A 13550-nucleotide genomic window follows, 5' to 3' on the forward strand; every position below is an offset into this window, starting at 1 on the left:
GGAAATCCTGTTGCCTTTAGGACCTGGAGGATCCGAGTTGGGGGAATCACCCCTCCCCGCCCCCCGCGAAGCCGGCACCGGAACTGCTCTAATAGGAACCAGCAGCCGGACGCTCCGGGGTGGGGGTTCCTGCCGAGACCTCGGGGGACCCTCCGAGGCGTGCGCCCCAGCCAAGTGGGCGCGCGGGCGGGGCGGGGGCGGTGGCCTCCGAGAGCTGCTGGCGAGGTGGGCGGGGCACAGGAGCGGCTGGAGCCCAGCGCCCAGGACCCACCCCCACCCCCACCTCGTGGCTGCTCCGGGGAGTGACCCCGACCTCTGCGGGAAGCACCCCCGCGCCGTCCACCGGTCCTCCCTCCCTCCCTCCGTCCCTCCCCTGCCCAGGCTGGACTTCTTTAGAGCTGAGGTGCGTGTGACTTCCCAGGAGGGCGGGCTCGGGCGCCCTCCAACAAGGGGGCGCCCCAAGCGCGCTAGCGCCCCGCGGGCAGGGTCCTTCGGGCTGGGAGCCTGGGAGCGGCCAGCTCGCGGGTGGGGGCGCGCAGCCGAGTCCCTGCCCCGGCGAGCTCCCGGGCGCGCGCCTCCCCGACCCGGGCTCTCCGTCTACCCCCCCCGCCGCGTCCCGGGCTTTGGTCCCCACGGGGGTGGCAGAGGGCGGGAGCCCAGAGGCACCGCCGGGGCAGCCTGGAGGGTCGCACGTGGAGCGCTCCCCCCGGGTGCCGGGGCGGGGGCTGAGGTCGGTCCCGAGGGACCGGGGCGGGGGGTGGCGGCCGGAGCGCGGGCCCGAGAAGTGGGAGGGGACAGGTTGAGGGGTGGTCTCTGAGGAGGAGCCAGGCCCGACTGTATTGTTCCGCACGCCGCCGCCCCGAGCGCGCGGCGCCGGCCGGGGAGGGCGTGCGGGACGTGGGGCGCTCCCCTGCCCGGCGTTCCCGCCGCCGCCCGCGCCCCGCGAGGAGACCCGGGCTCCCCAGAGCCCCCGAGGCGCCTCTGCCCAGCTCGCCCGGGCAGGAGGAAGGGCCTGCTCAGGTGGGGCGCAGGTCTCCCCAGGGGGCGTGGAGAGGGGAGGCGCCCTGCGCCCGTGGGGCTGCCGCCGCCCCGTCGGGGGTCCCAGGTGGGCGGCCCACGCAGAGGCTGGGAGCCGAGTGGGCGGCGCGGGAGCGAGGGTCCTCCTCTTACCTCGCCGCGCCCGGTGCCCCCCCTGCAGGAGCCTGGAGCACCCCCCCCCCCGGGATGGCCGCGGGACGAAGCCGCCCGGAGCGCGGATGCCGGGGCGCCCTTCCCTAGCGGGCGCTGCCTCCCCTCGCCCCCCGCCCGGCCGGCAGGATGGGGGGCGGCGGATCGGCCCTGAGGGTCTGCTCTGAGCACCGTGGGGGCATCAACTGGCTCAGCCTGAGCCCGGACGGGCAGCGCCTGCTGACGGGCAGCGAGGACGGCACGGCCCGGCTCTGGAGCACGGCGGACGGCCAGTGCTGCGCCCTCCTGCAAGGTACGCGCCGCGCGCCCCCCCGTCCGCTCGCCGGCCTCGGACCCGTCCCCGGGCCCAGCCCCGACCCTCCCCGGGCGCTGCTGGAAGCGCGCCTCCCGGGCCACCGCCGGCCCGCCCGGGGCGCACGAGCGCTGGGGTGCTGGGTGCGGCGGGCGCCAGCGCGGGCTGCGGCGCGGGGTCAGGGGAGGGGCGCCCTCTGCGGGGCGAAGGCCCCTCTGCGTGAAACCATTTCCGTTCCAACAGTGAGCGAACAGAAAGAAATGGCACCTCCGGGCCTTCAGGTGAGCCGCGCTTCTCTGGCCTCCCCCTGGCCGGGCCACCTTTGGCTGGGCATCTCCTCCCTCGGGCCATTAGGGTAGCAGCCGGGGCCTGGTGCTGAGCCCTGCAGGGGCGCAGCCCTCAGGCTGCTGTTATCCCACTTCTGCAGACAGGGAAACTGAGGCACGAGTTAAGTAACAGCTGGTGGGGCATAGAGTTGAAGTCTGACCCCCCTGCCCGGCTCTCTGCTGCCCTGTTTCATCTGCAGTTTAGGGTATTTGGAAACTGGATGAAACAGCAGGAATTTTATGAAAGTTTTACGCATACCTCTTGGTTTCTAGTTGTGTCCTTACTCACCGGAGGTGGGTGTAGTTCTTACCGTGGGTCCCTGTCGGGTCATATCAAGTCTAGGGGGACTCCCAGCTGTCCGAAGCCTGTGGGGTGGGGGGGTCATACAGAGAGCAGGCTGGAGAAGAGGTGTCCGGAGGGACAGACAGAAGACAGGCCTGGGACAGCACAGGGCAAGGAGGCACCACTCTTCATGCTGAGTCAAAGGTGTGTCCAGCTTGGTCCACTCCGGCCACCTGTCAACTGCAGACCCTCCACCGCCTGCACGGAGCCCCTCCTGTACGGGGTGGAGGGGGTGCACTTTGACCCCGACCTTGCAGCCAGTCCAAGGGCGCAGGGACAGGGAGGCGGGGAGGGCCATGACCTTGGCAGGAACCCCTGAGCCTCAGCATGTTCTTTTGAACATAATAACTGCATCTTATCTGCACTGTTCATCCCTTCAAAAATATTTTCAGTTTGGCTTTTTTTGCTTATTCTGCACAATTCCAGCAGCTGGCTGCCAAGGCGCTGTGGTCCCTGGAGACGTGATGGGCCCTCCCCCCTTGCCCTCCCTTACCCTCGCCCTCCCTCATCCATCCCCAGGGTGGGGCGAGGCCTTGCTCCCCTGGCGGCCCCCCGCAGGCCTTGGGGCAGTGGAGCCCCTGCCCCTGGTCTGTGGATCAGGGTCAGGGGTCAGGGACGCACTCTGCAGCCCCCAGAGCCCCTCTGCTGGCCGGGCTCCGAGCCAGGACTCAGCTGGCTTGTGTTTTCAGATTCGAGGTGGGTACTTGGCGCACAGAGGAAGGGGCTTGTCCGCTGGGGAGCCTTGACCTCCGCAGGGAGCCTCAGCCAGCTCAGGACCAGGTCCCTGAGAGGGCGGAGGGTCAGCCTGGCCCAGCTTCAGGGATGAGTTTTTTTTTTCACATTAAGGAAAACCTTTTTGTTGTTGTTAATTCTCACCAGAGAATTTTTTTCCCCTTGATTTTTAGAGAGTGGAGGGGGAGGGGGGGAGAGAGACATTGACGTGAGAGAGACACATCCATTGGTTGCCTCCCCCACGCACCCTGATGGGGGCCTGGGATCGAACCTGCAACCCAGGTACATGCCCTTGTCAGAGAATTGAACCCGAGACCCTCTAGTGCTCAGCCAATGCTCTAACCACTGGGCCACACTGGCCAGAGCTGAAAAACTTATTTTATTATCACCTCTTAAGTCTTCGTTTATGTGTCCTATTTTTATTGATTCTTAATCAACATTTATATCTTTTTTTTGGCTTCTGTGTGTCATAAAAGTGGTCCCATATCTCTTGGTCTTCAGCATCCTGGGTTTCATGGCTACAAGTGACCTGGGGTACTAGTGTTTCTCAGTGTTTTTCTTGGCCTAATTTACACTTGTACTTGGCCTTTCTGTGAGATGGGAGGAAGCAGTCTGAATGGGGACAGTGCCCCCCCCAATGTAGCCTGTCTGGGGCGGCCGGGGTGAGTCCACACGGGGTCCATGGAGGACTGCCGGGTGTGAGCCTGTGTGGGGCCAGCCTGGTGGCACCTACCTGCCTTCAGGACACCCAGCTGCCTTCCAGCCAGCCCCTCACACTGCTAAGCCCTCCGACCCATAGATCTGGTCTCAGGGAAAGTTTGTTGATAATCTTAACATATTTTATAAACTCTTTGGGGTTGGCAAAAAGCCGGGCTGTGTTTTGCCAAACACACTTTGCCCTCGACTTTTAAACTGACATGTTTTTTTAAGGGAAACATAATCTGCAGTTTCTTCGAGTGTTTATTTAATTCGCACAAACATTATTTTCTTAGAGGTCTATCCAAGAAGACTGAAAAACATTTCTTTCTTTTAAACATTTTAAAAAATTTGCTTGAGAGAGAGAGAGGAGCGGGGGTAGGAAAAGAGAGAAACAGTGATGTGAGAAACATTGATTGGCTGCCTCCTGACCAAGGATCAAACCCTCGACCTTAGCATTTCAGGACGACGCTCTAACCAACTGAGCGACCCAGCCAGGGCTCTGGTTCCCCCCTTTTTTTTTTTTTTTTAATCCTCACGTGAGGATATTTTCTCTATTGATTTTTAGAGAGAGTGGAAGGGGGGGAGAGAAACATTGATGTGAGAGAGAGACATCCATTGGTTGCCTCCTGCACACACACACCCTGACCAGGGCCAGGGATCGAACCTGCAACCCAGGTACGTGCCCTTGACAGGGAATCAGCCCCCCGCCCCGCCGGTGTGCTCACCGACGCTCTGACCACCGGGCACGCCGGCGGGGCTCTGCCTCCGCCCTGTGGGGACACCTGTGGTTGCGTCTCAGTCCCGGCCCGATGACCCGGGATACTCCCCTCGTCTCAAGAGCCTCCCCTTAACTGCGCCTGCAGATGTGCCTTTTTCCAAGGCAGGTAACGTTTCCAGCGCCCAGGAGTTGGGACCTGGTGTCCCGCCACCCCCCGTGTTTCTCCCCGAGCGTGGGGACAGCTAAACCCAGCGCTTTTTCCTGTCTGCACCACAGCCCCACGAGGTGGGCGCTGTTACCCTCCCCGTGTCAGAAGGGAAACCGAGGCAAGGAGAGGCGAGGTAACTGGCCAGTGGGCGGTCAGGAGCAGCTCCGGGGTGCTGGCCCCGAAGGTCATGCCCTTGGCCTCTCTGCTTCCTGGCCCCTTACCACTGGGTTTGTTGAATGACTGAGTAAATACCAACCAGTAGCTGAAAAGTGTGTAAAAGACCGAAAGGTGGTGGTAAAGGGGGAATAAAAGGATTTGGGGGGCAGGGTAAGTGCCCCCTGAGCTCTCCTGGTACCCCACAGACTCTCCCAGACTTAACTTGTCATTTCTTTTTTTTTTTTTTTTTTAACATATCTTTATTGATTTCAGACAGGAAAGGAGGGAAAGAGAGAAAGACAGAAACTTCAACCATGAGAGAGTCATTGATCGGCTGCCTAGCCCGCCACCCGGGCCTGTGCCCTGACGGGGAATCGAACCGCGATCTCCTGGATCCTAGGTCGATGCTCAGCCGCTGAGCCACACCAGCCGGGCCTGACTAGCCCTTTGAAATGACAAGTTAAGCCCGACCGGGCGTGGCTCAGCAGTTGAGCATCGACCTAGGATCCAGGAGATTGGGGTTCGATTCCCCGTCAGGGCACAGGCCCGGGTTACGGGCTCCGTTCCCAGTGGGGGGCCTGCAGGAGGCAGCCGATCAACAACTCTCATCATTGATGTTTCTCTCTCCTCCCCCCCTTCCTCTCTCTGAAATCAATAAAGACATAGAACAAAGGGCCAGTCAGCCCTGGGCTTGTCTCCAACGCCCCCTACCCCCTGCTTTCCTCCCTCCCTCGCCGTCTGGAGCATCCTTCCCACAGGAAAAGCCCCCGAGCTGCTGTGCCCCGTGGGCTCACGTCGGCCTCCCCTTGTCCGCAGGACACGAAAGCTACGTGACCTTCTGCCAGCTGGAGGACGAGGCGGCCTTCACGTGCAGCGCCGACCGCACCATCAGGAAGTGGGACGTGCTGACGGGGCAGTGCCTGCAGGTGTTCCGGGGACACACGTCCATTGTGAACAGGTCAGCGCGGCCAGGGGGCCCGGGCTGCGGGGCCCCAGCGGGCGGAGATGTGGGCCCTGCAGGAGCGTAGCTTCTCCCAGGAAGCCCACGCGTGGACGTGAGGGTTGGGCATCAGGAGCACACGGTGGCGGAAGGCTCAGGGCCGAAGTGTCCGCAGGTGTGACAAGTGCTGACCGCTCAGGACTGCAGGTGGGGGTGGGGAGGCCCAGCTGGGGAAGGGAGGCACCAGCAGCAGGTTGACCTGGCTGCTTACTGCCCCCTGCTGGGCACGGGGAAAGCCATTGGAGCCCACAACTCCTAGGATGGGAGGGGTTCCAGAGGAAGTGGCTTAATTGGCACCTGATGGTGGACCAGGGCCTTGCAGGAGCGGCCGTGGGGATGGCTCTGAAGATGGAGCCCAGGGTATTTTTAAACCTCTCCTTTCCATGTTGCACTTGAAACTCTCCTCCCCTCTTTACCACCGCCCCCCCAGGCCTCGGTTCGAATTGTTCTGTATTGAATTTGGGTCTGAGCTGAGCCATGGAAATGCCTTTGCTGATCAGATCAGTTTGACACCGTTTATGTAACTGCGGCCGTTTCAGACTCCCGAGGGACTGCCCCGAGTAAGCGGGAGTCTGGGCACCGGCCTCTGGCTTCCTGCTGCCTCGCTGACCAGGAGGGGCACCTGCCTGGGAGGTAAACTGTGTAAGGAAAGGCCCAGTGCAGGCGGGAGTTTGGGGGTTGGAGGGCTGGGCTGGTGAAGAAGAATGTTCCCGGCCAGAAGGGACGCTGCCAGCACAGGCTTACACATGCCAGGGTCATGCCTGGGTCATCCTTGGGTCGAGGTCCTGGTGACACCTGACTGGCCTAATGGTCAAGCGCCTGGAAATGGCCAGACTGACCATGAACTGACCGAGTGCCAGCTGCCTGCAGTCGGAACGGCGCACGCACCGGGCAGGGACTCAACGATACCCCTAAGCAGAAAGACAGTAAAGAGTTGTGTTGGCTTAGGGTGGTTCTGAGTGGAGACGGCAGGCCCCCCGCCTTCCAGTAGCCCAGCCCAGCCTTTGTCCCTCACCCTGAGGGAGACCTGGGAGGCCAGGGCCAAGCAGACAGGTGGTAGGGAAGGGGCTAGAATTAGGGCTCTGGACTCATGGCTCCATGGCTCCTGCTGGCCTCTGCCCAGCACTTTCGTTCTTTCCTTTTTTGTTTTTGTTTGTTTTGTTTTGTTTTGAGAGGGAGAGAGAGAGAAACATCTATTTGCTGTTCCACTCACTTATGATTCATTGGTTGATTCTTGTATGTGCCCTGACTGGGGGTGGAACCCACAACCTCGGTGTATCAGGGTGACGCTCTAACCACCTGAGTTCCCAGCCAGGGCCCAGCACACTTTCTTGAGAAAGACGTCTGTGATTGAGGTAAAGTGTGGGCCAGGGGGAGTCTCCTTTTGTGAGGCTTGAGTGGCTGCAGGTGCTGACAGGTGGGAGGAGGCCACGCCTCAGGTGACCAACTTGCTCTCAGGTTGTGCCCGGAAACTATCAGCTGCTCCCCAAGAGGAAATCTGGGCAATTGGGCTAGAAATTAGGCTCTGCCAGGGCCAGACTTGCCCATGTGCACACACACACACTCACTACTTTTAAGCCGTAGCTCTGGGAAGGTATTTGCATTACTAAGTAACGGTGCTCACAAATATTTGTCACCCCCCTAGGAAAGGATATGGAATTCACCCCCCTCCCCCTTTGCTTTCAGAGCCAGGCCAGGTGTGTGAGCTCCTAGGGGCACCAACCAGGCCTGGCTTCCCTGCCCTCTCATGCCAGGCCACACCTGGCAGCATGCAGGCCCCCAGAACATCACCTGTGAGTGCCGCCTGGCAGCAGGTTGTCATTTTCCTTTGGAAGTACACGCGCCGTGAGAACTGCCTCTGCCAGGGAAGGAGCCGGTCAGAAACAGTCCTTGTTTTAGTGGGTCTGTTTCCTTAGTTACTTCAGGAGGCGAGAACCGTGCTGGGGTGAGGGCCCTGGGCGCAGTGCAGGCAGATCTGTTCTCTCTAGCCGTCCATATCTCTTCCCACCCGCGCCAGCCTCCAGGCCAGAGGGAACACAAGGTGTCTCTGACGTGACCCTCTCGGTCCCCACATTCCAACCTCAGCCTGGGCCTCTGCCCTTTGTGGTCTGCCCTCCAGGGGGCTCAGGCTTCTTAAGGGTGTGTAAACGGACTCCCCTTTTTTTTAAATCCTCACCCGAGAATATTTTTTTCCCCGTTGATCTGTAGAGGGAATGGAAGGGAGAGAGAGAGAAACATCGATGTGAGAGAGACACATTGACTGGTCGCCTCCCGCACGCGCCCCGACTGGGGCCGGGGTCGAACCTGCCACTGAGGTACGTGCCCTTGACTGGGAATCGAACCTGCCATCCTTCGGTCTGTGGGCTGACACTCTAACCACTGAGCCGAACCGGCCAGGGCTAAACGGACCCTTTTAAGTCATATCCAAAGCTCTCTACTAAAGACAAATGTGTGTTTTTCTGGGGAGAAGTTCTTAGCATTTGTCAGAAGGAAGATAAGAATCGTAATTTTTACTGTGGGGGGGGCCTCTCTTCCCCATGGGGCCTTTGGCTCGAGTCTGGCCAGCAGATGTCAGCCCGTGGTTTTCTCCTGGAACACTTCACGCCTCCCATCGCCTGGGCTCCCTGAACACGAAGACACCAGCCGAAGGGATCCGGGGACAGCCTGCCGGGCCACCCTGCATGTCTGACCCTTGACCTTTCCCTTCTGCCACCAGGATCCTGGTCACCAACAACCAGCTCTTCAGCAGCTCCTACGACCGGACGGCCCGCGCCTGGAGTGTGGACAAGGGGCAGGTGTCCCGGGAGTTCCGGGGCCACCGCAACTGCGTGCTGACGCTCGCCTACTCTGCCCCCTGGGACCTCCCTGGGGCGCCCTTTGAGGAGGAGGCTGTGGCCGGGGGGCTGCTGGTGACCGGCAGCACGGATGGAACGGCCAAGGTGTGGCAGGTGGCCAGCGGCTGCTGCCACCAGACACTGCGGGGCCACACAGGTGCCGTGCTGTGCCTGGTGCTGGACACGCCCAGCCACACGGCCTTCACCGGCAGCACAGACACCACCATCCGCGCCTGGGACATCCTGAGTGGGGAGCAGCTGCGGGTGTTTCGGGAGCACCAGGGCTCAGTCATCTGCCTGGAGGTGAGACCCGCCCCGCCCCCCCCCGTCTGCCAGGAGGTCCCTGGGCCCTCCTTTGTGCAGCCCTGCCCCAGGGTGCAGTCAGCTGGGCCGAGTGACAGGGTGCTGCAGGCGGGGGTGAAACAGCAGAGAGCCATCCTCTCGCAGCTCTAGAGGCTCGAGTCCAAGAACAAGGTGTCTGCAGGGTTGGCTACTTCTGAGGCCTCTCTCCTCCCTCCGTGTCCACATTTCCTCTCCCTAGAACAGGGGTGGGGAACCTTTTTTCTGCCAAGGGCCATTTGGATATTTATAACATCATTCGCAGGCCATACAAAATGATCAACTTAAAAATTGGCTATGAAAAAAGCTCCTAGATTTATTGAATTTTGAGTCCCACCTGCGGTTGCCTTGGCAGGGTCAGACCAAATGATTTCATAGGTCAGGGCCCGATGGTCCCCACCGGACTCAGGAGGACACCGGTCCTACTGGATTGGGCAGTAATCACCCCATTGACACCTGGCAGTAGTAGTCACTGTGCTCGTGAACATTGGTGGTCCTTGCTCTTCCGGTGCTGGCACCATAGGGGTCATATCTGACCCCCCAGGAGGGAGGAGGGGCTGGCACCATCCTTGTCTGCCGTGAAGCTACTGAGGGGTAGAGCCAGTGACTTGGCCAAGGGCAAAGTGACAGTCAAGACCTGAAACTGGGCCCTTGCCAGTCTGGATCCGTGGTTAGAGTGTCTGCCTGTGGACTGAAAGGTCCTGGGTTCGATTCTAGCTAAGAATTCGTACCTCAGTTGCAGACTTGATCCCTGGCCCCAGTTGGGGCACATGCGGGAGGCAACCAGTCGATGAGTCTCTCTCACATCAGTGTTTCTCTCTCTCTTCTCACCCTTCCACTGTCTCTGAAAAGCAATGGGAAAATATCCTCAAGTGAGGATTTTTTAAAAAAGACCCAAATCTGGGCCTGCCTGAGCCTGCCTGCCTGCCGGGCCCCACACTCCTGGGGAGCAGGGAGGAGCAGCGAGATCCTGGGTGCCAGCGGTCGGGTGGGACCCACAGGCAGGGGCATTTCTTTCTGCACTGAGACCAGCCCGTGCCCCTCCCCTTCCACTCAGAGAGGCTGGGAGGGCCTCTGAGCCACCCTCTGCGGCCAGTGACACCTGTGTCCCTCCTGCGGCCAGCAGTACCCGTGTCCCTCCTCCTCAGCTCGCGAACCGGCACGTGTACTCGGGCAGCGCCGACAGGACCGTCAAGTGCTGGCTGGCGGACACGGGGGAGCGAGTGCGCACGTTCACGGCCCACAGACACAGCGTGAGCGCCCTGAAGTACCACGCGGGCACCCGTAAGTGACCCTCCCTGCCCCCCCAGCTGCCGCGCCCGCCTTGTTACCTCCTGTCCCCATCACTCCTCGCCCCCACCAAGTCCTCCCTGCTCAGCGCCTCCTCTCTGCTTCTCCGCTTCTCCCTTGAGGTTCCCCCCTTGAGCCTCAGCTGCCATTCAGGATGGTCAGTGCCCAGGGACAGCAACCGGGCCACCTCCATGCCCATGTCCCTCCAGCGTTATTTACAAAGAAAGCCCGAAGAAGGGGGGCCCTCCTCCCTAACTTTACCCACAAGAAGGTCCATCGACCTGAATGTTCAGAGGTCCTAGGGTCAAGAGCACGCCTCAAAGACACATTCTAATTCTCAAAGTGACACCACTTAGTCCAGCTGGGCTTGAGGGCCACCTGAGTTCAGCTTCACTTGGCATTTAGATTTGACTACAGATAAGAGAAAACCCAGAGAGCAATGGCTTAAATTAAATGAGACAGTGGTGTGTTTTTTTTCTCTCAGATAGAATAATTTTAGGGGCTGTCAATTTTATCAGCACCCCAATTCCTTCTGTCACTTCACTTCATCATCCTTAGCATCCGTAGTATCTTCTGTCTTTAAGGGTCTTTAAGGGGGGACTCATGGTTCAAGGCAGCTGCTGAAGCTCCAGCCATCTCATCATGTTTTAGGCAGGCAGGGAGATGAGGGAAGGGCGAAAGAAATGTCTCCCAGCTGACTAGGCCCCTTCTAAAGCTCTCCCCTGGAAGCCCCACCCAAAGACTTGTGCGTACATTCCTTAGACCACTGCCTGCAGGAGAGGCTGAATACTGACATCTCCTATCTGGGGACATAGCTCCCAGGATTAATCAGGGTTATTTTGTAAAGGAAGAACAGCAGAATGGCTTATTGGGTAGGCTTATCCCACAGGTCTCAAATTGTCACATAGCTGGGCTTTGCTGGCTCTGTCCAACTGGCTTGCCGTGTGTTCACACCCCAGACACACCCAGAAGACAGACACTGTTCTGGGGAAGCAACCCCCCAACCTTACCACATCTACAGGGCAGGGGGGCCCCCAGGTTCCGAACGTCTCTCCCAAAGTGATCCCCAATGCTGTGTTTTGCCATTCCTGCCATGTACACACACACACACACACACACGGCACTGAGCCTGAGTGGCATCTTCCCAGCACTGCAGTGACCGGGAGCAGGCTGGGTGGGGGAAGAGTCACAGTGGAAAATCCACGTTGGCTTCCCAGCATAGGTGTTAGATGAAGGCGGAATGCGGATCTCTAAAAATAGAGCCTGAGATGCCCTTGGGATTTAGGACACGGACAAGTTATTTTTTTCTTCCTGTGTCCAAACCTGTAAGTGCGATTATGGTCTGCTCCCAAGTCCTTACCTCTAATTTAAAAAGAATGTCACCTAGAGCGCCTCCCCCTGGCAGCAGCTGGGTCGGAAGCTGCCACTGTATCTGATCCCCAGGCGCCCTACCTGATGTTGCCAGTGGTTAAAGAACTTGGCCCTTGGTCTTTGCCAGCAGGCTTCAAGATGATTAGACTTAATTCCTGACCCCCCCTCCCGCCCATGAGATGTGCAGCAGCCTGGCTGAGTTGGTGGGGAGGGGCCAGCAGGAAAGGAGATGAGAAGACCCAGATATGAAACTACCCCTCTGGGGCCACATTCACTGGTAGCTTTAGCAGCCAGGCTGGGAATAGGCAGGCAGTGCGGTCAGGAAGGGAGCCCCCTGGGGGTGCTTGCTGTGGCTCCCTCGCTGGGGCCGCAGGGTGGGTGTGGCGGATATGGGGGTACCATGTTCAGCGGTGCTTCTTGCGGCAGCACCTGAAGTCCTCGGGCGCATATGTGTTCCTGTGAGGGGCAGGGCAGAGGAGGGCCGGGGGTGGACACCCGCAGGAGAGGCCCTGGGCCGGTGACTAGTTGCTGAATAAATAGCCCAGCATTGCTGCCCTCTGGTGGGACAGCTCTGACCTGCGGCCGGCACCTTCTCCCAGGGGCTCACGAGCCCACCTGTATGGGCGTCTCCAGGCCTTTTTCGCTCCCACTTCCCAGAATGTCCTGCCAGATGAACTGTTGGCACTAAAATCTTGGTGTTGGGGGCGGCTTCTGGGCCAACCCAGGCTTAGACCATAAGTGCACCAGAGGGTCAGTGTGCTCAGTGTGGTCGCTGACCGGCAGTGTCAGCACCACCTGGAACTGGTTAGAAATGCAAGTGGGCCCGGCAATCGGCTGCTTCACAAGACCAGCAGGTGATTCTAATGACACTGGGCTTTGAGTGTCCCTCTCTCCACGAAGGAAACTGGCTTCCCCCCTGCAAGAGGTCGGGCGGGGGCGCTCTAGGGAGCCCCTGAGGGTTGGGCTCTGCTGGGAAGGCCAAGGTCATTACCCAGGGCAGGCGCCTTGCTGGCTGGCCTGGCGCAGATGGTGCGGGAGGGGCTGATGCCCCCTGAGTCCGGGGCTTCAGAGCTGCGGGAACACTGGGCAGAGGAGCCAGGCTTCGCCAGCGGCCTGCACCCCACGGCCTGGGTGGGCCCAGGTGCGCCGGGGGGTGGAAGCCCCTGGAAGGGCCGCGCAGGCCGAGCGGAGCCCGAGGAAGCCGGCTCAGGAGCCACCGTCCTGCAGAGCCCGCCGCAGCCGGCAGAGGGCGCCTCCCGGGCCCTGGCGGCCCCGCCCCCCGATGCCGGGGTGTAGTCAGATAACCGAGGTGCTGCCCCCTTCCTGCCACGGGGCGCCCTCTGTCCCCACGGTGGACCTTACGACGTGCTTGCGAGGCAGGCGGGCGGGCGGGGCGTGGGGAGGGGCAGGTGGTTCCCTGCGGGGGGCCCAGTGGCACGTGTGTCCACAGTGTTCACGGGCAGCGGGGACGCCCGCGCGCGCGCCTTCGACGCCCAGTCCGGGGCGCTGCAGAGGGTGTTCCGCGGCCACGCCTTCGTCATCAACTGCATCCAGGTAGGCGCCCCCGGGCCCGGCTCGACGGCGGAGCCAGGGCGCCCCTGCCCCGCGGGGGGCGGAGGGGAGGGAGCGCGCGTCCCCACGCCCCCGCAGGACCTCCTCCCCGGGCCGAGCCCCCCTGGGCTGGCAGGTCCGGTGGTTGACGGTCGCGCGGATGCCCGGGCCTGCGGGAGGGCAGGGCCTGTGCGCGGTGGGTCCGCAGCTGTCGCGGCTGCGGCGGTGACGCGCGGGGGCGGGGCGGGGCAGCTGGCCATCCCGCAGCGCCCGCCCCACGCCACGCCCCCGCCGCGCCCGCAGGTGCACGGCCAGGTGCTGTACACCGCCTCGCACGACGGCGCGCTGCGCCTCTGGGACGTGCGTGGGCTCCCGCGCGCCCCGCCGCCGCGCCCCGCCGCCCCGCCGCGCAGCCTCTCCCGCCTCTTCAGCAACAAGGTGGGGTGCGCCGCCGCCGCGCCCCTGCAGCCCGCCTGAGCCCAGGGGCCCACGGAGGGAGCGCG

At 61.4% G+C, this 13550-nt stretch overlaps 1 protein-coding gene across 1 annotated transcript; it reads left to right on the forward strand.

Moving 5' to 3' along the window:
- The first annotated feature begins 1218 nt into the window (after positions 1–1218).
- WDR86 (WD repeat domain 86) lies at positions 1219–13524 on the forward strand. The gene is made up of 6 exons (XM_087820918.1): positions 1219–1480; positions 5479–5620; positions 8379–8799; positions 9984–10119; positions 12947–13050; positions 13351–13524. Exons 1-6 carry the CDS (start codon positions 1318–1320, stop codon positions 13522–13524), a joined length of 1140 nt encoding a protein of 379 aa, XP_087677044.1. The 5' UTR covers positions 1219–1317.
- The last annotated feature ends 26 nt before the right edge of the window (positions 13525–13550 follow it).

This window comes from Miniopterus natalensis, chromosome 10, assembly GCF_054644295.1.
Source record: "Miniopterus natalensis isolate mMinNat1 chromosome 10, mMinNat1.hap1, whole genome shotgun sequence".
Classification (NCBI taxonomy): Eukaryota; Metazoa; Chordata; class Mammalia; order Chiroptera; family Miniopteridae; genus Miniopterus; species Miniopterus natalensis.